Source organism: Myxine glutinosa, chromosome 1 (genome assembly GCF_964187855.1).
Source record: "Myxine glutinosa chromosome 1, kmMyxGlut1.1, whole genome shotgun sequence".
Taxonomy (NCBI): Eukaryota; Metazoa; Chordata; class Myxini; order Myxiniformes; family Myxinidae; genus Myxine; species Myxine glutinosa.
The window spans coordinates 247301242-247328483 of NC_136261.1; the positions used below are offsets into that span (position 1 = coordinate 247301242).

The following is a 27242-nucleotide window of genomic DNA, read 5'->3' on the forward strand; positions in this document are numbered from 1 at the left end:
TGCACAAAACACACAACTAGATTCAATTCACTGATGCTTGAACAGCACTAATCTTGACATTTGCTTTCGCACTTTATCACCAGTAATAATTTCTGTGTGTTCTTTTCCCATGTGGAAAAGCTCTATTTTGCTGTAGCAGGATGAAGCCATGGTCACCAGCTTGTGGATGTGGTTGTCTTCCACTGCTGTATCGAACTGGTGCGAATGGAGATCAGGAAAAAGATTCATTGCAGATGAGTTTTTTAGTACACTCCTTGCCACTGCAGAACAGATTCCTTGACCTTGTGGAAGTTTTCCATCCGATATTTTCATCATACGTTGAAAACATTTCTCAGCTTCCATGCATACGGAGACGATGCTTGAGGATGCCTGCTCCAGGCCTCCACGGTCCTTCATGGCCACAAACTGGTGGCTCTCTCCATTGATAGCACCCAATGCTTTCGTGCACTGCATGCAACTTGTTCTTTTCCGCATCATGCGCACCACAAAACCAGCAATGTAGTTGACAGCAGCTTCTTTGTACTCTGACACCTCCTCAAAATTCGGTGTATCTGCATAATCATGTTCATCTGCAGTGGGATCTGTGATGAGCAGGTCATATTTTCTTGCCACGTTAACTGTGGATTGCGATACGTTGTCAATGTGGAGAACATCAGTTCTGTCCAAGATTGCACAATTTCCTGTTCCGTTCTTGACTGCATGTCTGACCAGAAGGCGCTTATACGCCGCCTTGAACTGTCTCGCTGTGGGATTGTTGTTGAAGCCACCTCATGCCCGTACAGCTGCAAAGAATAATTCGATGTGATCCTGACTGAATTTGTATGTCAGGAGATATGTCAGAGGGGCATTTGGTGAATCAACAAGTTCAGAGAACAAGTTGATTGTGCTCTCCATGCTAACAATAAAACCAATGAACCCTGTCTTCCGAGGACCGAGATGCATCGGAGAGCCTGATCTATCTTTCAGACTGAGGAGGAATTTTTTGGCTCCTTCCATTATTTTCCACCATCTGTCTTTGTTGGTTTTCCTCATAGGTGCTTTGAAGCCTTTCCCAAGGGGATTTCTGCTGTTCAACACATCAAAGGCACTGTCGATGTGCCTGATAAATTCCACTGTCACTTCACATCCCTTGAACTGTGGCAGTTGGAGACCCTCATTGCAGTATTGCAATGCATCAGCAACACTGGCACTGAAAACTTGCACAGCGAGACTGTGGGATTGTTTACCTTCATCTTCTGCTTCTTCCACTGTATGTGAGCACTCCTCAGTTTATTTCCAAGACGAAGTCCTTCGGATTTTTGGAGAGCGTTCAACTCTTCAATGTACTGCCACCTTACAGTCCTGCAATCACTGGTCTGGAAAAGTCCACCGTCTGCCAATGCATTCCGCAACAGCTTCAACATGTGGCAGGCATCCAGAATCACATGCACTCTTTGGGTTGGATCAGCTGGATGGGCGAAAGATGGATCCAATGCAGTGACATCGCTTTTTGCACCCAAACAACGCATCATGGCCAGGTGACAAGAAGGTCCATCACATGTAAGCGAGACGGCTCAAACACCTGCCTCATGTAGACGGTGAAAGCATTCCTTGACAACATTAGCGCGGTGCTCGCCATTCATGCCAACTATGAGGAAATATCCCAAGGGTATTTTCCAAGATTCATTCACCGATACGGCCATGAACACCAGAGCATCTCTTGCCACCGGTGTAGAATCATCAAATTTCCCACTACCGATGTCGACATATCCATGGTATCTTCCATTGGCGAATTCAACATGCTTGCGAATTGCAATCTCATCAAACATGATGGCACACACAACCTCCTTCCCTTGGCTTGCGTAGTCTTTGGCGCACATTTGTAGGGCATTAAATGCAGCCTTGGTGAAACCTGGATCTCCTTCGATGCCCTTGTACCATGACCTAATTTGACGTGGATGTGGCAAGGCCAAATCAAAAGACTCTCTCACATAGTCATATGCTTTACTGGAGTAAAACTGAAGTCATAGCAAATGATCTTAGTTCCTCTGGATAGGATGCAGATTTATTCGTATTGCTCAGAATTCTCTTCATGACTTCTTTTGGAATACCACTGAATGTTGTCTCCAACATTTCCGCACAATTTGTGGTGATCAAGTTCTTATCACGCAAAGATGTCACAACCACACTCATATCATTCACTTTTTGCAACAAACGCCTTGTTTTCTGCTTTTCAAGTTTTAGTTTCTTATTGCAACTTTGCAGCTGAGCACTGGCGTCATCCAATTTGTGTTTCAATTTTCTTGGAGATGCCATCGTGGCATAGGAGTGGTCTTGGTGGCACATGGACTCAGATGTTGGATCAGGTTGAGTGGACTCTGTGCTGGAGCCTGGTTCAGTGGTGCAGTCGTTCCTGACTTTGGTTTGTCTGCGAGTTGTAGCTTTCTGGAAATTAAATATTAAAAATAATTATATTCCAGTATATATCTATCCAGAACAACTTTACAAATGCTCTGGTGCTTTATAATACGAGCTGTACGAGATCAGGATCTCAAAAAACCTTAGAATCACATTTTGCGTAATATCTCAGGAACTAATTGACATAGAAACACAAGGCTGATTGCGTTGGAATCGTCTCAAGAAGGCATCCTGAGACTGCTGAATTCACATCGTCTTGTGTAATGCAGTGAAATCGATAGCAATTACATCAGCTAACATCAAATGACAAAAGACATGAAACTTAATTTGTTGTTGAAAATGTACTCATGAGATCATGACATTTGCATTTACCTTCTGAAGGTGGTCAGGAAATCCAAAAATGGTGGGAACTGCATTTGGCCTCAGACGAACTGTTTGACCAGTCCTGTCAAAACTGTCGTCTGTGAAATGGTCGGAAAAGAGACGTGATCTTGAATTAGGTAGCCACTTGTCCCTCTTTGTGTTCAACACCCACCTCCGTAGCCTTTCTGGATCACAGTGTGGGAACCTGCATGCCAAATACATTCTGTTAACGTCATCCTTGCATTGGTTGACAGATGTTGTCATGAAATATAACAATAGTCGGTCATGATAAAATGAAAATGGGAATTCCCACATAGGGAGAACAAAATTTACTATAAACAATACTTGTCGGTTGACATAAAAATAAAAGTAAAATTTGAAATTATAGTCTGTATTTTCGTTTGCTGCTAGGCCAAAATTATTTTGTTCTTTGCCTGATTATCAACAGCAGTTCTGCGAGTTGAAGATCTGTTATAACAAGTTAGAACAGACCAGGGATAAACCCATGCAATTAAATATTTCCTGCTCTAATATGTGCCTCTGTACGCTGATACATTGAGATCACTGTCAACGAGTCATTCCACAAATGAATAAACAGTCAACAATTACATTTTAGTGCATAAATTATACAATTGCTGGTCAACTTAGTCCTAGCGAACTAGCAGACCCGGGCAATGTCACTGTGCAGGTTAATATTTCATCAATGACAATTCACAATATGCGGTCCGCTAGGGCTACGTGAGCCTGACGACAAGGCCCGACAGACATTGAAAATCAGTCATGAAGAAAAAATTTAAAACTTACTGATGGAAAGTCACTCCTTTCTCTCTTTTGTTGCGCTCATCGCGGTTTGTACAACCAAACGAAACGCACGCAGGCATCCTGTCGCTTGTCACAATAAAATTCTTAAAAGAGTTGATTTGCAATCCAAAATTACTATATATATCTCGCTTTTATGGCAGCATTCACCAGGTCCGCAAGCACGCAACAAGTCGAATGAACGATTGTTTTGGGGGTGTCAAGATGTCGCCAAGTCTCTTCCTGTTGCCTCAACGAGAATTGGCCAATCACCATTAGTCCACCCATCTCGCGAGAGTCTCGCGAGATCTCGGAGACGGTGGGAGGGATTTTCGAAGCTCCACACGGTCTCCACGTTTTTCGAAGTTAAGCCTGTTCACAATTGTATTTTGTCGAAACTGTATTTATCTTTCGGTGTGTGAAGTTATTGTGTGCAACTTTGGTTGTTTCTCGGTGTTTATCTTTCATAAATTGATCGTCTGTTTGCCGTGTCGCGAGCAAGGCCTTTGCCGCGTCGCGAACGATTTGAAATCGAAGTTAAGTGATTGTTCCCATTTGTATTTTCGTTAAAACTGTATTTATTAATGGTGTTGTACGTATATTGTGTCCCGACGAAGATTTTTCGGTGCAAATCTTTCATACCTGTATTGAAAATCGTGTTAATTCGTGTCGTGTCTTGAGGCCTTGTACAGTGTACACTGTACAACCTTGAGGCTTTGTTTTTCTCTCAGCGGTCTGTCGTTTGTGATCCAATAACTTTCGTTCTCTGTATTCCCAGTCTTTTCACCCATAGCCTACTTCCTTGTGTAAATCTCAACTCAAAAAAAAACAAAAAAAACATTTCCTTCTCTGTTCTCATTCGTTTATTCATTCTTATTCGTTCGTTCGTTCTTCGACCACGTGTTTCTCCCCCATTTCCCCAGATAGTTTTCACTGTTATTAACCTTCAATGTTTACACTTTCCCCTCAAGTTATGTATTCCGTCATATTTTATAACACCTTTTTCTTCTTCTTCTTTAAAAGGCTGCTTTCGACATGCTCACCAAATCAATTCATCCCCAAAAAAATATCCATCTCCTATAGTGCCTTTTTTCTACATTCCCTAAACTCTCCTGCACTCCATCCTCCATCCAGCGTCCTTAAACATATTTTTAACTCGAAGGTCACAAGAAACTCATTTTGCAATAAATGTTCGTTTCCCATAAATCGTACACTTTCTAAAATCCAATCTCACCCCTCCCCTCCAAATCTTCCCCATAACCCCTCCCCTCCAAATCTTCCCATCACCCATCCCTTTCAAATCTCCCCCCTTGCCCCCTCCCTCCTAAACTACCCCCTCACCCCTCCCCGCCAAGACGCCCCCTCGCCCCTCTCCTCCTAGACTCCTCCCTCACCCCTCCCCTCCAAATCTCCCCCATATCCCATCCCTTTCAAATCCCTCCCCTTGTCCCTTCCCTCCCAAACTCCCCCCTCACCCCTCCCCTTCAAATCTCCCCACCCTCATTGCTTCTCAATTTCCCCCCTCACACTCCCCCTCCTCAAAGCGTCCTCCCCGCTTCTTCCCCCTTCCAACTCTCACCTCCATCTCCCCCAACCTTCTGCCTCGCTCTGCCCCCTCCTCAAATAACACCTCATTGTGCCTCACCCAATCACCATCAAACCTTTTGTCCGCCCCATCCTTCCCTTTCTCCGAGCTATTCTGAAATCTCTGACACACCTTCAACAGCTCTCCCTACCTCTTCCACCTCTTCCACATCTTACCCTACCCCTCCTCCCCCCTGTTCGGTATCTGATGCTCCCCCTTCCTCTTCATTAACGGTATGGACCTCAAACATCCAGGGCCTTCGTTCAAATTTAACTGATCTCTCCATACAGGTTGCTTCTGTCAAACCAGACGTGATCTGCTTAACAGAAACTTTCCTCCTTTATGATGTCTCTGATTCCTTAGTATCTCTCCCGGGCTACTCCCTCCTCCGGTATGATAGACCTGAGCCTCGTCCTGGAGGCGGGGTTGCTATCTTTATCAAAACCTCTCTTCCTCACTCACCCTGCACTGCACTCTCTCCACCTCACCCCCAGGAATACCTCTGGCTACGGCTTCCCCTTCGCTCCCACCTCTTGTTCATATGTGTGTTGTACCGTCCACCAAACAGTGATGACTCCATCTACATCTCGCTGTCTGATAATATGGACCAACTTCTATCTACTCATCCCAACTCTCTCTTCCTCATATGTGGTGATTTCAACTGTCATCATGCCAGTTGGCTGGGTGTGGGTACCTCTCTCACCAGGCATGGCTCCTCAGCAAAGGACTTCTGCGACTCACTGGGACTGACACAATCTGTCAATTTCCCGACCCGGATCTCAGTCAACGGAACATCTTCTCTTCTGGACTTGGTTATGACTAACTTCCCTGAAAATGTCTGCTGTTCTTCTTCTGCTCCAATCGGATCATCTGATCATGTCCTTGTTAAAGTGGACATCTCTCTGACCATCCTCAGGGAGCCTGCTCAGCGTCGACGAGTCTGGCATTTCACTCAGGCCAACTGGCACGGTCTTCAAGCAGCCATCAATCATCTGGACTGGTCTCCCATCTCTACCACCTCTGACATCAACTCATCCTGGGAATTCTTCCAAAGTAAATTGCTCTCTCTCATGCACAGATTTATCCCATCTCGTTTTCAGTTGTCATACCCTTCCTCCCGTCCATGGTACACGGAATCTTGTGGTGAGGCTGTTGCCCAGAAACAACTTGCCTTCGTCTCCTGGAAAGCAAATCCAACGGAAGGAAATCTCATTTCCTTTCACAAAGCCCGAAACAAGTGTGTGTCCACCCTCAGGAGAGCCAGGAAACAATATCTCTCCATTCTCAAGACCGAACTCTCTTATCTGTCTCCCTCTTCCAAATCCTGGTGGCGTCTGGTCAAATCCGTTTCTGGTGTTTGTTCCCCCTCCATCCCCTCCCTTACCTCAAACGGCTACACAGCTGACTCCGCACGTGAAAAAGCTGAATGCCTCAACTCTGTGTTTGCCTCTAAATCTTGTGTCCCAAACCCATCCCTCTCTGTACCCACCATACCCAGTCGTACCCTGCTGCTCCTGGACTCCGTGTCCTTTCCTCCTGACAAGCTGGAAAAGTTTCTGTCAACCCTCGACTCTGATTCTGCAACTGGACCCGACGGCATCAGCCCACGGGTCCTAAAATCCTGCTCTGCCGCTCTATCTCACCCTCTCTCTGTTCTCTTTACCCTCTCTTTTGCTCAAGGTCAACTGCCATCTGCTTGGAAATCAGCCAACATCACCGCTTTGCACAAAAAAGGTGCAAAAACAGATCCTAGCAACTACAGACCAATCAGCCTTCTCCCAATTATCAGCAAAGTCATGGAATCCATCATTGCTTCGGATATGAAATCTTTCCTCTTCTCCAATGGCTTGATCTCTGACCATCAATTTGGTTTCAGACCAGGTCACTCTACTCTGGACATGCTGCTTCTGCTGTCTCAACAATGGATGGAGGTCCTCAATGCCAAACAGGAAATTAGAGCTGTCTCCCTCGACATATCACGTGCCTTCGACACGGTCTGGCACCCCGCTCTGCTCACCAAACTCTCCTCCTTTGGTATCCATGGAAATCTCCACGCATGTCTGGCGGACTTCCTCTCTAGTCGTCGTCAACGTGTGGCCCTGAATGGGTTTCTCTCATCTCCTCTTCCTGTTCAGGCTGGAGTTCCCCAAGGCAGTGTTCTGGGCCCCGTGCTTTTTCTGGTCTTCATCAATGATCTCTCTGACTCTCTTGAAAATCCTCTCTATCTCTTTGCTGATGACTCCACTCTCTGCCGCTCCATTCCTCTTCCCTCAGATCGGCAGTCTGCAGCCTCCTCACTCTCTGAAGACTTGGACAAAATCACAGACTGGTCAAACAAGTGGAACATGTCTTTCAATCCTGACAAATCTCACACTCTTACTATGTCTCTCCGAAAAGATCGACTGGACAACCCTCCCATCTACTTTCTCAACAATCCTCTCCAAGAAGTTCTGTCGCTGAAGCTTTTGGGTCTCACTATCTGCCATGATCTTTCTTGGGAAAACCACATTTCAAAGCTGGCCTCCAAAGCCAGTCGCCGACTGGGCATCCTCCGTCGTGCGAAGTCATTCCTCGGCACACCTGAGCTCCTCACCACATCCAAGGCTTTCATCCGCAGCTCAATGGAATACTGTTCTCCCCTATGGGCCGGTGCTCCTGCCTCACACCTAGCTCGGCTTCACGCTGTTGAAACCAAAGCTTTCAGAATTATTGGAATCTCCCACGATGAAGCTATCTCTGAGGGCCTTTCACTCACTCACCGCAGGCAGGTAGGTGGTCTTTCTGTCTTCTACCGACTACTCTCCGGCCTTGCACCCCCAGCTCTCTCTGTGCTCTGTCCCCCAAATATTCCTACAGGTCGCACAAGATCTGCCAGCAACTCTCTAATGGTTAAACTGCCGAAATCACGGCTCTCTGCTCACCTTCACTCTTTCATTCCTCTTTTCTCCCACCTCTGGAACAAACTCCCTCACTCCCTTCAATCCCACCCCTCCCTCCAGGTCTTTAAAACAGCTGTTCACCACCATCTCTTATCTTCCCCCATCCAAAACCTTGATCTTTTCTACCCCCGCTAATTCACCCCAGATCCACCTTGTTTGAAATTCCAACTTCTTTCCTGGAAGTCCTGGCAGTGTCCATATGTTTTTTCCTCTCCCACCGCCCCCTTCCCATGCCCCCCCCCCCAAAGCCCTCGCCCTCTCTCAGATCTCTCGATGTCTCCATGTCTCTCGGTCCCTGCTCTCAAATGTTGTGTTTGTGTCCTTCCCCCTCTCTCCCCATCTTGTCTACCGCTCCCGATGTTATATGTTTTATGTGTCGGTTTGTCATTCTGTGTGATTAATGTTCGCTCTTTCACGAGCCTCGATCTTGTATACAAAACAAAAACAAAAACAAACAAAAAAAACAAACAAACAAAAAAAAAAAATCCAGTTATTATAGAGATCAGTGGACTCCACCCACTGGCATTTCGATTTTCAAGCAGTTTTCATAAAAAAATTAACTTCCGGGAGCATGCGAGGTAACGCTTCGTTGCCTATACGCCGCCCGAAAAATATTTTGGGTTAAAGCATACCTTAACGTTCAAAGAAGGTGTTTTTATTCCGATCCCCAGATTCGTCACATAGGTGCGAACAGTCTTTTGCTGTTAAACTCATATTGGTTTCTCTTTTATTTATTTTCCTTGAAATTGCGAGGTGAGCGTCCTCTTCGCCCTCGTTTCGATCCGATGTCGTGTTTACAGCGCTTGGTGTACTTTTAATTGCCACGTGGTGTGTGATCGTTTGGGCGCAGGCCCATGGTACGTACGTGCTATCGTAACGAAGTATAGATGCAGTATTGCCATTGGTATGTTTATCTGTGATGTGAGACTGGGTCCACGTGCGGTAATCCATCTTCTGGTGTTTGTGCTTCTTTTAGGCCTTGGATAACAGTGATCCATTCGAGGTCGAAACAGACACCTATCCCTTGCCAGAGGTAGATGCAGCCTCACCTTCCAGCCCTCAGGTCGTTTTCACGAGACTGGAGCGATTGATGATAAATATATTTTGATTTTCTTTGAAAAGTGTTTTTATGACCAGCGTGGTTACATTTTGAGAAGGATGTTCCATTTTGCACTTTGAGCGTGCCGAAAGGTCTTTGAAAATGAGTGTTCTAATTGTTTCATAACTTTGAAGGTTCTGGTCCAGTTCGTGCAAAACACCGATATACCTTTAAACGAGTGTTGGTGCGAAGAGGATGGTGTCAGACCTGCACAACGATCCGTAACAGGTGTGTAAATCGGGATGTAAAAAGTTAATAATCTACACTTCTACATAATAACACGTTTGTTACTTGGGCTTTTTTTTTTTTTTTTTTTTTTTTCTCAAGTTTGTTCATTACTCCGGTTTGTGTGTTTGTGAGTCCGCTCACTTATGCTTGCCTACAGGTTACAGTTTTTAACTGATCTTCACAAAACTTCACCAAATGGTAGAGTTCGTGGTCCGACAAACTCCTATATATTTTTGAGGTCAAAAGGTAAACAGGTCAACATCGGCCAAAGGTCAACCACTTAAAATTTTCTTTTCCTAAAATCCTCAATTTTCATCCGATTGACTTGGAATTTTAATGTGATTTTCATATCGGCTAACTGAATTCAACCATCAACAATTTTTGAGATCAGCGTAGGCCAAAAGGTCAACATAGGTCAAAAGTCGACCTCTTTTTTCAAATTTCTAAAATCCTCAATTTTCATCCATTTGACTTGAAATTTGATTAGGATTTACATATCAGCTTACTGAATTCAACCACTAACTATTTTTGAGATTAGCGTAGGCCAAAAAGCCAACATAGGCCAAAGGTCAACCACTTTTTCAAATTAATAAAATCCCCAATTTTCATCTGATCGACTTCAAATTTTAACAATATTTTCATATCATCTGACTGAATTCAACCACCAACTATTTTTTTTTAGGAGCTTGGCTAGAGAGGAATCAGTAGAACACAGAAAGACTACCGACCTGCCTGCAGAGAGAGTGAAAGGCCCTCAGAATCAGCTTCATCAAGGGAGATGCCAATGATTCTAAAAGCTTTGGTTTCTACAGCATGAAGCTGAGTGAGGTGTGAGGCAGGAGCACCAGCCCAGAGGGGAGAGCAGTACTCCATCAAGTTGTGGATGAAAGCCTTGTTTATGGTGAGAAGCTCAGTCGTGCCAATAAAGACCTTCACACGACGGAGGATGCCCAGTCGGCGACTGCCTTTGGAGGCCAGCTTGGAAATGTGGTTTTCCCAGGAAAGATCATGGCAGATAGTGTGACCCAAAAGCTTGAGTGACAGCAGGTTTTCCAGATGGTCTTTACAAAAACAAATAGTGATGATGTGAGATTTGTCAGGATTGAATGGCGTGTTCCACTTTTTTGACCAGTTTGTGATTTTATCCCGTCTGCAGAGAGTGAAGAGGCTGCTGCCTGTCAATCTCAGCGTTGAGATAAGTAGCAGCAGAGGGTGGAGTCATCAGCAAAAAGATAGAGAGGATTTTTCAGAGAGTTGCACAGCTCATTAATGAATACCAGAAAAAGCACAGGGCCCAGAACACTGCCTCGAGGAACTCCAGCCTTAACAGGAAGGGGAGATGAGGGCATTCCATTCAGGGCCACACGTTTACTATGACTGGAGAGGAACTCCACAAGCCATGGGTGGAGATTTCCTTGGATACCATAAGAGGAGTGTTTGGTGAGCAGGACAGGGTGACCGAACGTATCAAAGGCACGACATATGTCAAGGGAGACGGCTCTGATTTCCTGTTCAGCATTGAGGCCTCAATCCATTGTTGAGACAGCAGAAGCAGCATGTTCAAATTGGAGTGGCCTGGTCTTAATCCAAAATGATGATCACAGATCAAGCCTTTGGAGACGAGGAAGGATTTATTTATTATCAGAAGCGATGATGGATTCCATGACCTTGCTGATTATTGGGAGTAGGCTCATTGGTCTGCAGTTGCAGGGATCTCTTTTTGCACATTTTTTTTGTAAAGCGGTAATGTTGGCTGATTTCCAAGCAGATGGCAGATGACCTTGAGCAAAAGAGAGGGTGAAGAGAACAGAGAGAGAGTGTGATAGCACGGCAGAGCAGGATTTGGGGACCCGTGGGCTGATGCTGTCTGGGCCAGTTGCGGAATCAGAGTAGAGTATTGACAAACTTCTCCGCCTTGTCGGGAGAGAAGGGCACAGAGTCTGGGAGCAGCTGTGTATGACTGGTTAAGATGGGTACAGAGAGCGATGGGTTTGGGACACAACATTTTGAGGCAAACACGGAGTTGAGGCATTCAGCTTTTTCAGGTGCAAAGTCAGGTGTGTGGCCGTATGAGGTAAGGGAGGGCATGGAAGGGGAACAAACAGCAGAAACAGATTTGACCAGATGCCACCAGGACTTGGAGGAGGGAGACAGGTTTGAGAGTTCAATCTTCAGAGTAGAGTGGAGTTAATTTTTTCAATCTTTATTTTATTTTAATTGAATTAAATACTTTAACCCTGTTGAACACAAATGGCCTTCTTGTTGGTTCCACGAACGTCCAGTTTAGCAGTATTTGAACATGTGAAATAGGGTGGCCTAGAAGACTACTTCAATTGCGCTTAATATCTGGAATTTTTCTTTTAACCAATCTCTAACTTCTGTATTTCATTAAAATTGAAGTATACATTCCATGAAGTAACATGTTCTATGAACTCTCAAGATGGTTCTCCATCTCATTTCCCTGCAAAAGACCCTGACTTGCACACAGGTGATGTCTATTCTGTAAATGTAGAAGGCAGACAACACAACAACGATTTATCTGTCACAGAAGATTCAAAATGTGCTTCTGCAAAGGAAGGATCAGATGGTATTGACATGACAAATGGAAGTGAATCCTGTTTTGCAACTGGTGAGTGGAAACGTAAAAAATTAACATACAATATTTTGTGTTGAGAAAATATATAATTTTTGGAGAAGTGTTAAATATTTTGCATTTTGATTTTGACAAAAAAAAAGGAAATGTGGTCTTTGTTTCTGTAGAACAAACCAGAAGAAATTTGGGACAAATAAGGTCCAGTCGCAGCTTGGCAGTGAGGAAGAAGCCTTTTTTGAAGAAACAATCACGAAATCAAGACTCCCTTTCTATAAAATACAAGTGCATGTCTTGGCCTCGCAACACCAAGATTAATATTAAATTAAACAAACACAATAAGGGTCAAGAAAGGCGAATACATTGTAAGTGTAATGTGTGCAGAATGGATTTTGCTTCAACGAATAACATGAAAATGCACATGACGATACACACTGGAAAACGCCCCCACAAGTGCTCCGTCTGTGATAAAGATTTCTCTTGTAACAGCAGTTTGAAAAGGCATATGAAGATCCACACAGGAGAGCGTCCTCACAAATGCTCGATATGTGATAAAGGTTTCTCTCAAAACAGAGATTTGAAATTACATCTGAGGATCCATACAGGAGAGCGACCTCACACATGCTCGATATGTGATAAAGGTTTCTCTCAAAAAGGCAATTTGAAATTACATATGAGGGTCCATACAGGAGAGCGACCGCACACATGCTCGATATGTGATAAAGGTTTCTCTCAAAAAGGCAGTTTGAAATTACATATGAGGGTCCATACAGGAGAGCGACCGCACACATGCTCGATATGTGATAAAGGTTTCTCTCAAAACGGAGATTTGAAATCACATGTGAGGATCCATACAGGAGAGCGTCCTCACACATGCTCGATATGTGATAAAGGTTTCTCGCAAAACAGAGCTTTGAAATCACATATGAGGATCCATACAGGAGAGCATCCTCACAAATGCTCCATTTGTGATAAAGGTTTCACTCGAAAATGTCATTTGAAATTACATATGAGGATCCATACAGGAGAGAGACCTCACACATGCTCGATATGTGATAAAGGTTTCTCCAAAAAAGGTCATTTGAAATTACATGTGAGGATCCATACAGGAGAGCGTCCTCACAAATGCTCGATATGTGATAAAGGTTTCTCTCGAAAAGACAGTTTGATATCACATATGAAGATCCATACAAGAGAGCTGAAATCTGAAATACCAGGATATGAAAAATGATGTGAAGTGGATTTCGCAATTGAAGAAACCTGAAATTGTACCAGTGATAGTCAGAGCAACAGGGAATCCGGATGATCAAGAAAACCCCAACTGAGTACTTAAAAAGCATTCCAGGGAATATCACGACAAACAAACTGCAGGTAGAGGGTGTCAGAAGTTCAGTGAGAATTCTAAAACGAGCCCTTGGAACAAAACTATGAGAATGAAGTTTCACAAACTGGTTCATGAATAATGATCCTTCACCGAAAAAGGTGGAGATTTTGAGTTCTGGGAGAACTTCCTCCCACCTCATAAAACCCACACATGGAGATAACAACCATCAATACCATCCTTACAAATGTTTTATTTGTGACAAGGATTTTATTTCTCAACGAAGCTTGAACTTCCATAGTGCAACCCACGCTGGAGTGCTCGCATAAAAAATGCTCTGACTGTGGGAAAAGTTTTGCTGATAAAGGTTTGATAAATTCAGATAGCAATACTCATGCTGGGTTGTACGTGCCCTCTTTGTAAGCGATCCTCAGCAGTAGGCAGGGTATTCAGTGAACGAGTAAGGAGAAAGCAGTCTTATATACCCTACAGCCCTTTGGGTATATACAGCACAACTCCTCAGAATACCATCTGTAACCTCTGACAACCAGCCAGCACCCCACAACCCCTTGATGAAAGCCATACGGCTGGCTGTCACCAAAATGTCCACAACAATGATTGCAAATTGCTGCCAAAAGACAACAAGAATCTCAACATTCTAACCCCATCTGCTCAAGTTTTAAGAAAATGACAGCTTATTTTAAAAATGTAAAATTTATTTATTAGGTTCTCCATATTCGCATAATAGAGAATTGTTGAAAATCTGACGCCAAAAACTCAAATTGTAACAGAACGTAATCTCTCAATCTGATCTTGGATCTCATCGTGCTTCTTTCATGGTCTTCGTTCGGTTGCCAGTTTGTAGTTCTTGTCTGTCCTTGCCATGTGTCCAGCCAAGTTCCATTTGAGTTTTTTGATTGTGACCAGTGTTTAGGAATTTTGTTTTCTCTCTGATTTAGTTGTTTTTCTTGTCCCCTTTTGGTTTTGCTCAGATGGCATCAAGGCATGGCAGTTTGAACACCAATGTATACTAAATCTTTGCTGTAGTCCATGTTTCATTGCCGTGTGTGATATTGGGAGAACACCCTTGTTGTAAAATTGTTTATCAGAAGAAGACTCCTGCCTGTTTTTCATGAAACTTGAAGTTGTGAAGGGTTCCACAATACAGAGAGGTCCTCAAAGCACAAATGCACTGTCTGTGTTATTACCCTCGCCAGAGGAGAGGGTATTGCATTTGAGGCAGTTTATTACTTGGAGTGGGGTGGGGGGGGGGGGTGGGGGGGATTTTTGCAAGTTTGTTGATCACTCCGGTTTGTTTGTTTGTTTGTGTGTTTGTCTGTCCGCTCACTTATACTTGACTACAGATTTTTGCAAGTTTGTTGATCACTCCGGTTTGTTTGTTTGTTTGTTTGACCTTCTGCTTCTGCAGAAGGAATGACCTTCTGCTTTGTTCTGTTTTGCCAAGTGTCGCTCGATGAGTCATTTTTCGTCTGTCTGTCTGTCTGCCTGAGCATGATATCTCAGAAAGTTTAGATATTCATCAACATATGTACATATATACACATATACATATATATATATATATACACATATACATATACACAGTTGCATATATAGGTTAAAATACATTTACTTCTACACTTCTACACTTCTACAATTTATAATGTAAATACATTTACATTATAAATTCCTACCCATAACCATGATCACATTCTGGACCTTGTCTGCTCCACTGGATTAATTTTGCACCATCTCTCTGGCTCCGACCTCACCCTCTCTGACCACTTAGCCATCACTATGACCATCAACATCCCCACCCCAGCACCAAGGCATTATCGCACTATCAACTTCCGTAAGCTAAACTCTCTTTCACCTACCTCATTCTCATACACCCTCTCTGAAAAAATGTCCACTTCTCCCTTCGTTGACCTCCACACCCCTTCTGACCTCACTGACTACTACAACCACACTCTCTCCTCCTGCCTTGACCAGCTTGCGCCTATAAAAACCAAAACAGTTTCTTTCACCCATTCTGCTCTCTGGTTTAACCCTGAACTCTGCCTGATGAAAACTCGTACTCGCCAACTTGAAAGACTCCGCAATAAAACAGGTCTCACAATTCACTCCCAAGCCTACAAGGACCACCGACAACACTACAAAGATGCCCTCTCCAGCGCCGGCTCCGCCTACTACTCTCAAATTATCCACTCTGGCTCGGGAAACCCAAAAGCACTCTTCTCTACAATAAACAAACTCCTCAGCCCCCTGAAAACCACCACCCAGTCATTCACAGTAGACACCTGCATCTCCTTCCTTTCATTCTTCCAATGCAAAATTGACAACATCTACAACAGCGTAACCACCACCGCACCCGCTCCCCTCAAACTACCTGCCCCCCCCCCCCTTATCCTGCCAGCCCCTGTCTCACTTCTCCCCAGTCTCCCCTGCTGAACTCTCTGAATTCCTCATAGGAATGAAAACTGCCACCTGCACTCTTGACCCCATCCCCTCCAGCTTTGTCAAGGCCTCCCTTCCTGCTCTCTCTCCACTTATCACTGCAACAATAAACTCCTCCCTGTCTACAGGCATCGTCCCACCATCCCTCAAAATTGCTGATGTTACCCCCATTCTGAAAAAACAGGGACTCAACCCTGAAACCATAAATAACTTCAGACCCATCTCCAACCTACCCTTTCTGTCAAAAGTTTTGGAACATGCTGTAGCCACTCAAGAGGTGAACTCAAACATCACCTCTCTGCCAATAACCTGTATGAAACATTCCACTCCGGATTCCGCTCCAACTACAGTACTGAAACTGCTCTCCTCAAAATCACCAACGACCTTCTCCTCTCCTCTGACGCCGGCAACCTCAACATTCTCATCCTCCTCGACCTCAGCGCCGCCTTTGACACCATCAATCACACCATCCTCCTCACCCAACTTGAAACCACCTTTAACATTACCGGCACTGCCCTCTCTTGGATCAAATCATACCTCTCTGACAGACGCCAGTTCATCTCCATCAATAACTGCAAATCCCCCACTGCTCCCCTCCCCCAAGGTTCAGTTCTTGGCCCCCTCCTCTTCATCCTGTACCTGTCCCCCCTTGGTCACTTAATCCGCCGTCATGGTCTCCAATTCCACTGCTTCGCCGATGACATCCAGCTTTTCATCTCCACCAAGTCCATCTCCACCGCCACCCACTCTATCCTGACAAACTGCATCACTGAAATGAAAATCCTGGCTTCAAATCAACTTTCTCAAACTTAACTATGATAAATCTGAAATAATCATCATTGGCCCCAAAACGCTCACCAAATCCACCCATAACTTTGCCCTCAACATTGACGGTTTCCCAGTATCCACCTCCCCTCACATCCGGAATCTTGGCATCATCTTTGACCAAACCCTCTCCTTCGACAAATACACTAAACAGATCACAAAGACAGCCTTCTTTCACCTGAAAAACATCGCCCGTCTCCGTCCATCCCTCTCCTCCACGGCTGCAGAAACCCTCATCCACGCCTTCATCACCTCCCGTCTGGACTACTGCAACAGCCTCCTCTATGGTTCACCCTCAATAATCAACAATAAACTCCAATACATTCAGAACTCCGCTGCCCGTCTACTCACCCATTCCCGGACCCGTGACCACATCACCCCCGTCCTTTTCAAATTTCACTGGCTCCCCATCCCCCAGAGAATCCAGTACAAAATACTCCTCTTGACCTACAAAGCCCTCCATAACCTGGACCCATCATACCTGACTGACCTCCTCTCCAGACACACTCCCACCTGCAACCTCCGCTCTGCTGGTACCAACCTCCTGACCCCCTCCCTCCCCCCCATCCGGACCAAATTCAGATCCTGGGGGGACAGGGCCTTCTCCATCGCTGCTCCCACCCTCTGGAACTTTCTACCTCACACCATCAGAGACTCCTCCTCACTCACCACATTCAAAACACCACTCAAGACCCACCTGTTCAACACTGCATTCAACATTTAACCCTCAGCATTTAATTCCTGACTATCTCTTCTCCTTCTCCTTCCTTTTTTTTTTTTTTCCCCCCGTATACAAGATCGAGGTTCGTGAAAGAGCGAACATTAATCACACAGAAAGACAAACCGACACATAAAACATATAACATCGGGAGCGGTAGACAAGATGGGGAGAGAGAGGGGGAAGGACACAAACACAACATTTGAGAGCAGGGACCGAGAGACATGGAGACATCGAGAGATCTGAGAGAGGGCGAGGGCTTTGGGGGGGGGGGCATGGGAAGGGGGCGGTGGGAGAGGTATAAAACATATGGACACTGCCAGGACTTCCAGGAAAGAAGTTGGAATTTCAAACAAGGTGGATCTGGGGTGAATTAGCGGGGGTAGAAAAGATCAAGGTTTTGGATGGGGGAAGATAAGAGATGGTGGTGAACAGCTGTTTTAAAGACCTGGAGGGAGGAGTGGGATTGAAGGGAGTGAGGGAGTTTGTTCCAGAGGCGGGAGAAAAGAGGAATGAAAGAGTGAAGGTGAGCAGAGAGCCGAGATTTCGGCAGTTTAACCATCAGAGGGTTGGTGGCAGATCTTGTGCGACCTGTAGGAATATTTGGGGGACAGAGCACAGAGAGAGCTGGGGGTGCAAGGCCGGAGAGGAGTCGGTAGAAGACAGAAAGACCACCTACCTGCCTGCGGTGAGTGAGTGAAAGGCCCTCAGAGATAGCTTCATCGCGGGAGATTCCAATAATTCTGAAAGCTTTGGTTTCAACAGCGTGAAGCCGAGCTAGGTGTGAGGCAGGAGCACCGGCCCATAGGGGAGAACAGTATTCCATTGAGCTGCGGATGAAAGCCTTGTATGTGGTGAGGAGCTCAGGTGTGCCGAGGAAGGACTTCGCACGACGGAGGATGCCCAGTCGGCGACTGGCTTTGGAGGCCAGCTTGGAAATGTGGTTTTCCCAAGAAAGATCATGGCAGATAGTGAGACCCAAAATTTTGAGCGACAGAACTTCTTGGAGAGGATTGTTGAGAAAGTAGATGGGAGGGTTGTCCAGTCGATCTTTTCGGAGAGACATAGTAAGAGTGTGAGATTTGTCAGGATTGAAAGACATGTTCCACTTGTTTGACCAGTCTGTGATTTTGTCCAGGTCTTCAGAGAGTGAGGAGGCAGCAGACTGCCGATCTGAGGGAAGAGGAATGGAGCGGCAGAGAGTGGAGTCATCAGCAAAGAGATAGAGAGGATTTTCGAGAGAGTCAGAGAGATCATTGATGAAGACCAGAAAAAGCATGGGGCCCAGAACACTGCCTTGGGGAACTCCAGCCTGAACAGGAAGAGGAGATGAGAGAAACCCATTCAGGGCCACACGTTGACGACGACTTGAGAGGAAGTCCGCCAGCCATGCGTGGAGATTTCCATGGATACCAAAGGAGGAGAGTTTGGTGAGCAGAGTGGGGTGCCAGACCGTGTCGAAGGCACGTGATATGTCGAGGGAGACGGCTCTAATTTCCTGTTTGGCATTGAGGACCTCCATCCATTGTTGAGACAGCAGAAGCAGCATGTCCAGAGTAGAGTGACCTGGTCTGAAACCAAATTGATGATCAGAGATCAAGCCATTGGAGAAGAGGAAAGATTTCATATCCGAAGCAATGATGGATTCCATGACTTTGCTGATAAATTGGGAGAAGGCTGATTGGTCTGTAGTTGCTAGGATCTGTTTTTGCACCTTTTTTGTGCAAAGCGGTGATGTTGGCTGATTTCCAAGCAGATGGCAGTTGACCTTGAGCAAAAGAGAGGGTGAAGAGAACAGAGAGAGGGTGAGATAGAGCAGCAGAGCAGGATTTTAGGACCCGTGGGCTGATGCCGTCGGGTCCAGTTGCAGAATCAGAGTCGAGGGTTGACAGAAACTTTTCCACCTTGTCAGGAGGAAAGGACACGGAGTCCAGGAGCAGCAGGGTACGACTGGGTATGGTGGGTACAGAGAGGGATGGGTTTGGGACACAAGATTTAGAGGCAAACACAGAGTTGAGGCATTCAGCTTTTTCACGTGCGGAGTCAGCTGTGTAGCCGTTTGAGGTAAGGGAGGGGATGGAGTGGGAACAAACACCAGAAACGGATTTGACCAGACGCCACCAGGATTTGGAAGAGGGAGACAGATAAGAGAGTTCGGTCTTGAGAACGGAGAGATATTGTTTCCTGGCTCTCCTGAGGGTGGACACACACTTGTTTCGGGCTTTGTGAAAGGAAATGAGATTTCCTTCCGTTGGATTTGCTTTCCAGGAGACGAAGGCAAGTTGTTTCTGGGCAACAGCCTCACCACAAGATTCCGTGTACCATGGACGGGAGGAAGGGTATGACAACTGAAGACGAGATGGGATAAATCTGTGCATGAGAGAGAGCAATTTACTTTGGAAGAATTACCAGGATGAGTTGATGTCAGAGGTGGTAGAGATGGGAGACCGGTCCAGATGATTGATGGCTGCTTGAAGACCGTGCCAGTTGGCCTGAGTGAAATGCCAGACTCGTCGACGCTGAGCAGGCTCCCTGAGGATGGTCAGAGAGATGTCCACTTTAACAAGGACATGATCAGATGATCCGATCGGAGCAGAAGAAGAGCAGCAGACATTTTCAGGGAAGTTAGTCATAACCAAGTCCAGAAGAGAAGATGTTCCGTTGACTGAGATCTGGGTCGGGAAATTGACAGATTGTGTCAGTCCCAGTGAGTCGCAGAAGTCCTTTGCTGAGGAGCCATGGCTGGTGAGAGAGGTACCCACACCCAGCCAACTGGCATGATGACAGTTGAAATCACCACATATGAGGAAGAGAGAGTTGGGATGAGTAGATAGAAGTTGGTCCATATCATCAGACAGCGAGATGTAGATGGAGTCATCACTGTTTGGTGGACGGTACAACACACATATGAACAAGAGGTGGGAGCGAAGGGGAAGCCGTAGCCAGAGGTATTCCTGGGGGTGAGGTGGAGAGAGTGCAGTGCAGGGCGAGTGAGGAAGAGAGGTTTTGATAAAGATAGCAACCCCGCCTCCAGGACGAGGCTCAGGTCTATCATACCGGAGGAGAGAGTAGCCCGGGAGAGATACTAAGGAATCAGAGACATCATAAAGGAGGAAAGTTTCTGTTAAGCAGATCACGTCTGGTTTGACAGAATCAACCTGTATGGAGAGATCAGTTAAATTTGAACAAAGGCCCCGGATGTTTGAGGTCCATACCGTTAATGAAGAGGAAGGGGGAGCATCAGATACCGAACAGGGGGGAGGAGGGGTAGGGTAAGATGTGGAAGAGGTGGAAGAGGTAGGGAGAGCTGTTGAAGGTGTGTCAGAGATTTCAGAATAGCTCGGAGAAAGGGAAGGATGGGGCGGACAAAAGGTTTGATGGTGATTGGGTGAGGCACAATGAGGTGTTATTTGAGGAGGGGGCAGAGCGAGGCAGAAGGTTGGGGGAGATGGAGGTGAGAGTTGGAAGGGGGAAGAAGCGGGGAGGACGCTTTGAGGAGGGGGAGTGTGAGGGGGGAAATTGAGAAGCAATGAGGGTGGGGAGATTTGAAGGGGAGGGGTGAGGGGGGAGTTTGGGAGGGAAGGGACAAGGGGAGGGATTTGAAAGGGATGGGATATGGGGGAGATTTGGAGGGGAGGGGTGAGGGAGGAGTCTAGGAGGAGAGGGGCGAGGGGGCGTCTTGGCGGGGAGGGGTGACGGGGTAGTTTAGGAGGGAGGGGGCAAGGGGGGAGATTTGAAAGGGATGGGTGATGGGAAGATTTGGAGGGGAGGGGTGATGGGGAAGATTTGGAGGGGAGGGGTTATGGGGAAGATTTGGAGGGGAGGGGTGAGATTGGATTTTAGAAAGTGTACGATTTATGGGAAACGAACATTTATTGCAAAATGAGTTTCTTGTGACCTTCGAGTTAAAAATACGTTTAAGGACGCTGGATGGAGGATGGAGTGCAGGAGAGTTTAGGGAATGTAGAAAAAAGGCACTATAGGAGATGGATATTTTTTTGGGGATGAATTGATTTGGTGAGCATGTCGAAAGCAGCCTTTTAAAGAAGAAGAAGAAAAAGGTGTTATAAAATATGACGGAATACATAACTTGAGGGGAAAGTGTAAACATTGAAGGTTAATAACAGTGAAAACTATCTGGGGAAATGGGGGAGAAACACGTGGTCGAAGAACGAACGAACGAATAAGAATGAATAAACGAATGAGAACAGAGAAGGAAATGTTTTTTTTTTTTTTGTTTTTTGTTTTTTTTTTTGTTTTTTTTGAGTTGCGATTTACACAAGGAAGTAGGCTATGGGTGAAAAGACTGGGAATACAGAGAACGAAAGTTATTGGATCACAAACGACGGACCGCTGAGAGAAAAACAAAGCCTCAAGGTTGTACAGTGCACACTGTACAAGGCCTCAAGACACGACACGAATTAACACGATTTTCAATACAGGTATGAAAGATTTGCACCGAAAAATCTTCGTCGGGACACAATATACGACGTACACACACCATAAAATAAATACAGTTTTAACGAAAATACAAATGGGAACAATCACTTAACTTCGATTTCAAATCGTTCGCGACGCGGCAAAGCCCTTGCTCGCGACACGGCGAACAGACGATCAATTTATGAAAGATAAACACCGAGAAACAACCCTTTGATTATTTACCTATTGATTTTTGTCTTTTTGCACTTGTTTTTTGTACTCTGTCAAAGCACCTTTGGGCTTCTTGAAAAGCGCTATACAAAATAAATGTATTATTATTATTACTTCATGCAGCTGGACAAATCAAATTGGTGCCCCGTTATATGAACTTTTCAGAGCATCACTTGGTTCCTCCTAAGAGCATGGGGGTCGTCCAGCATAAACAACGATATTTTTTGAATGTCCTTTATTTTCTATTTTTTGGCATTTTCTCCAAGCTATTCTCGGACTTGCTTCCTGACCTCTGGACCTTAGGCCACCAGGCTATGGCTAACTCCACGGCCCATTGGGTTGTTGAGCAACCATGGATGCTGGTTGAGATATTTGTGTCGAACAGGGACGCCATACCTTTATGTTGTGTTATCTGTTGGTAACCCAATGACCTCGGCTAATGACGATGCCCTTAACATTCACCCTTCACCTTCTATTACTACTACGGCCGAGCAAACTGAGTAAACACTGGCAAAACACTACCGAAGCGAAACAGTGGGGCAGAACTCCTGGCGATCAACTACGTACACCTTTATGTCGGATCAATGGAAGAAAGGGCAAGGACGAAGCAGATGGGAAATGCACGAGTATTTATCACAAAGCATTGGTGAAAAACACTATTTATAGCTCTTTATTAACGAAGCAAAATCAAAGGCAAAAGGGAATGTATCTTCAACAAAAAACAAAGTAAAAATACACGAAAGAGCAGACTCATCCTAAGTATCCCTATAGGATCTTAATTACAAACAGAGACAACGAAAGAGGCAGTTAGGAGTATGGGAACGACTCCAGGCTCACCTCAATTGGCCATGCGGGTCTGGATGGGGCCAAATAATACAGGTGGGGGGCAGGAAGTTATAATGAGGGGGTGATGCAGTGTTAATGTCGGAGTGGTGTCACTGCACGTTCCAGCAGACGAACGTGACCCAGAGTGGTTCATTCCCTGCAGGTGAACCTTCGAGCAGGTTCGAGCAACTCGTGACTGCCGAGCTCATTCTGAGGCACCCCAAGGAAGCTCACCACCACGGCAGCTCAGCACCACTGCAGCTCACCACAGCTCACCACCACCACCCCAAGTTCAGCTGCCTTCTGCCCTTTATACTTTCCATGCAGGGCGTGGCTTCCAGGCGAGCACAGCCCATGCAATCGTCTGTCAGCTTTATGCAGCCTTCTCCATTGGTGCGCACATGAAGGGGGGAGGGAACCACAATGAGGCCCATGGAAATTCCCAGTGTGTAAGGCAGCTTTCAACAAAACCCTCCCTCCTGCACCTCACAAATAAAGCGGTAAGGGCATGTCTCCCACCTCTTCCCTCCCACGGGAATGTTCCTTATACAGTATGCATATCGCACGACTTGGCGTGCCACTTCTTTGTACAGCACTTGGTGTGACTGAAAGATCCGGCCTCATTCTCCCTGCATTTGGTTCGAGTGAAAAGAAAGGTTTGTTTGAAAGGCGTGTATTTGGGGTGTTCCTCGGGTCACGAAGGTCGAAGTACAAGAAGGTAAGATGCCCGATCTGGAGGATTATTGGTAATTAATTGTTACTTTGGGGGCTTCGGTTGCCGGTATGAGTTTGGATGGATGATAATCACCAAAAATGAAAGAGTAAAGAATTGAACAAACGGAGGTGCGAATGAACTGCTCGTGGCGTGGAACGGACGGACCGAAAGCGAGATTGAAGGAAAGAGATCGTTGTAAATGGGGAGACACCACAACGGGAACACATGGACGAAACCTGCGTTCCGCAACCTTTTTAGCCCAGGACCCAATAAAAACCCAGGCAGCCCGTCACGCTCACGCCCCATGGAGCCCCTCTCCCCCCCCCCCCTACAAACCGTCACTGAAATTTCGATTGCTTATGACGTTAATATTTTGGTAAGGGTTCGGTTCATCATCTTTGTACAGTAGTACAACTCGTAATTGAACAATAAAGCAAAGTGACGACAATCATACCAAACACTGTCCTTATTTTGTTGTTATTTTGTACGGATCTCCACGACCATGAGGAGAGAGAGCGAGAGACCACGCCCCCATTGAGAATGAGCAGCGACTTCGATCACAGACACCGCCCACGTGATATTATTCTATTGTCAGCCAATCAGGCGTAAACTCCCTGCCTTGTCAGCAGCTTCGGAAGCGATGAATCCGCCCCGACGATGAATCCGGATGAAGATTTAAAGAAGTGGATGAAGATGTAATGAAGAAGATGATGAAGATGAAGATGAATCTCACAACATTCATTGGCGGTGTATCTTTTGTGAAATCGAATAAAACGTTGATTATTAAAGTGACACGCCAAGATAAGGTGTTTGAACTTTATTTTAATCTTCATCGTGAATCGATGATGAACTTAAAATGTAACTTGAACTGATAAACAAAACAAGAATAACTTTTACTGAAAAAACCCGATAGGTATCTGAACTTATATCCAGGTTCAATGTTCCGTTATCATGAACAACATTAAATAAACAACCTTCACTGATTAAACCCGAAAGTGAAACTTACAAGCCTAATTCAAATGTTCCGTTAGCAACATTGTCGATGTGGATTATCCACATCATGCGATGGTTGACTTTGCATATTGGCTCCGAGATCATCGATTCGGCTTTGAAGCGGCGACAATGCGATTCTCAGGTTGGCGCACAGGGCCACTGTCTCCAGTTTGTTTCGATACTTGGACTTCAGATATGTCACTGTTGTGAAACCTGCCGCACACATCCACGTCGTCGTGAATGGCATCAGGAAATTCCCACCTGAGGCGATGCAATGCGATGTGTTTGTTGACGACTGCGAATATTTCTGTGGTCTTGGTCTGTAGCTCGTCACATGCCAGAAGATCCTCCATAAAATCATCGCCGATAACGAACAAAGATGAGGATCAACGCCTTCTGTGCGATGTCCATTGACTCGTCCAACTGGATGACAAACTTGTTGGCCTCTAGGTTTGCGTACAGCTGGTGCTCGATGTCTTCGCCCATGTCTATTATCCGTCGGCGAATCGTGTCGGCAGAAAGCGGAGTGGTGCTGCTTATCTTGGAAGCCGCCATCTCTCCAATACTTCTCTGCACATCGCCTTGGCGCATGGCAGGATGAGTTGCTCTGCAATACTAGATAAATAAAATAACACATTGTGGCGGACACGAAAGCACTGACGTGGTGACATCACCCCGCACACCAAGTGGGGATGGGCCACGCCAGGGAGAGAGGCGTGGCCTCACGATATACACGGGGCGCGCAGCCCTGAGCAGCTTAGTGCTGCAGTTTGAGTACTTTCAATAAAGACTCTTTTATGAACCGCGTTGTCCGCTTGCTCTTTGCGTAAGCATTAGCGCGCGCAGCATCGCGCTTCATATGGTGACCTCGACGTTGGATCTGCCTTAGCGATCCTTCCGAACACGACGCCATTGCAATGGCACACGACAAGGCAATGTCGATTAAACTTCCCGAATTTTGGGAGGCCCAGGCCGAAGTCTGGTTCGTCCAAGCCGAAGCCCAATTTCAGCTTCGGCGCCTCACCGGCGACGACATGCGCTACTGCCACGTCGTCGCCTCCCTCGGGCCCGGCACGGCCGCTCGAGTTGTGTCCGTCCTTCGCCACCCACCGGACGGCCACAAGTACGAGGCACTCAAGCGGCTACTCCTAGCCACGTTCGGCCTCACGGACGACGCACGGGCCGACCGCCTCCTGGATCTCCCCGAGCTCGGCGACACGCGCCCGTCGGTCCGAATGGACCATATGCTGTCACTGTTGGGCGACGAAGCCCCCGGTTCTCTATTCCGGGCGCTTTTCCGTCGCCAACTTCCAGCGCAGGTTCGCCTCACGTTGGCCGGGACCGTGCTAACGGAACCCCGAGCATTGGCAGCCGAGGCGGACAGGTACTTCGCAGCTTCGGATACGCGGGCGAGAGTCGGTGCCGCCGTCACGGACCTCGAGGCTGATGATGCTGATCCACAGCATCAGCTTACACAGCATACGCAGCATGCTGATACGCCCCTCATGACCGCCGCCACGCCCCGCCCACCGCCGTGGCGAAAACCGCCACCGCGGGGAAAACCGCCAACTCCACCGGCCTGGCGGAGCCAGCCACACTCCTCCAGCTCCACCACCTGGTGCTGGTTCCATGCCAAGTTTGGCCACGAGGCTCGGCAATGTCATCCGCCATGCTCCTTCAACAGGTCGGGAAACGCCCGGGCCGGCGCTCAATAGTGGCGATGAGCGCCGGCCGTTCGAGCAGCCTGCTGTTCATAACGGACACCTTATCCGGGCGCCGTTACCTGTGCGACACGGGAGCGCAGGTGAGTGTCGTTCCCGCCGGTACGTCAGACAAGCACGCCGCGGGCGCGGGCCCCGCGCTGCTTGCCGCGAACGGGACGCCCATCCGTACGTACGGAAAACGCTGCCTCTCTCTGCGGTTCGGAGGGCAGGTTTTCCAATGGACGTTCGTCACTGCCGACGTGCCCATGGCACTGCTTGGCGCGGACTTCCTGTGCGCTAATGGGCTCCTGGTCGACGTAAAGCGCAGACGTCTTGTCCAGGCCGAGACGTTCAGCTCGCTCGCTTGTGCGCTGCCCAGCTCGTCGAGCAGCTCAACGAGCGGCTTGCCAAGCGGCTTGCCGAACGGTTCGGTTCCGGCCACGTTGGTCTGTACGCTTCCGGCAGCGGACGCATTCACCCGCCTCCTCGCCGGCTTCCCGGCCCTCATGCGGCCCACCTTCTCGGCGGGGGCCGTCAAGCACGGGGTGGCCCATCACATCCCCACCGTCGGGCCACCGGTCTACGCCCGGGCACGCCGCCTCGAGCCGACGAAGCTGGCGGTGGCAAAAGCGGCGTTCGCTACCCTGGAGCGACTCGGCATCGTTCGGCGCTCAGAGAGCGCTTGGGCGTCACCGCTGCACATCGTGCCGAAGCCCGGCGGGGGATGGCGACCGTGCGGGGACTATCGCCGTCTCAATGACGCCACCACTCCCGACCGCTACCCCGTCCCCCACATTCAGGACTTTTCCGCCCATTTGGCGGGCATGTCCTTCTTCTCGAAGGTGGACCTCATACGCGGCTACCATCAGGTCCCTGTCAGGCCGGAGGACGTCCCGAAGACGGCGGTCATCACGCCATTCGGACTCCGAGTTCCTGCAGATGCCCTTCGGTCTGAAGAATGCGGCTCAGGCGTTCCAGCGACTGATGGACAGCGTCCTGCGCGACTTGGATTTTGTCTACGTCTACCTGGACGATA

General features: G+C 47.0%; 1 protein-coding gene and 1 long non-coding RNA gene across 2 annotated transcripts in view; one reads left to right on the plus strand and one right to left on the minus strand.

Annotated features, from left to right (window-relative positions):
• Window positions 1-2784, minus strand: part of LOC144894068 (uncharacterized) — a 247101-nt gene extending 244317 nt beyond the window's left edge. Inside the window, exon 1 of the long non-coding RNA XR_013624770.1 lies at window positions 2770-2784. This is a non-coding gene — a long non-coding RNA (uncharacterized LOC144894068). The remainder of the gene's footprint in view (window positions 1-2769) is intronic.
• Window positions 2785-8847: 6063 nt separating this feature from the next.
• Window positions 8848-27242, plus strand: part of LOC137436089 (uncharacterized) — an 80233-nt gene continuing 61838 nt past the window's right edge. The window contains exons 1-5 of the mRNA XM_078775231.1: window positions 8848-8939; window positions 9059-9115; window positions 9316-9409; window positions 11898-12038; window positions 12170-13174. Of these exons, the coding sequence (XP_078631357.1) occupies window positions 8937-8939; window positions 9059-9115; window positions 9316-9409; window positions 11898-12038; window positions 12170-13174 (1300 nt within the window). The 5' untranslated portion in view covers window positions 8848-8936. The remainder of the gene's footprint in view (window positions 8940-9058; window positions 9116-9315; window positions 9410-11897; window positions 12039-12169; window positions 13175-27242) is intronic.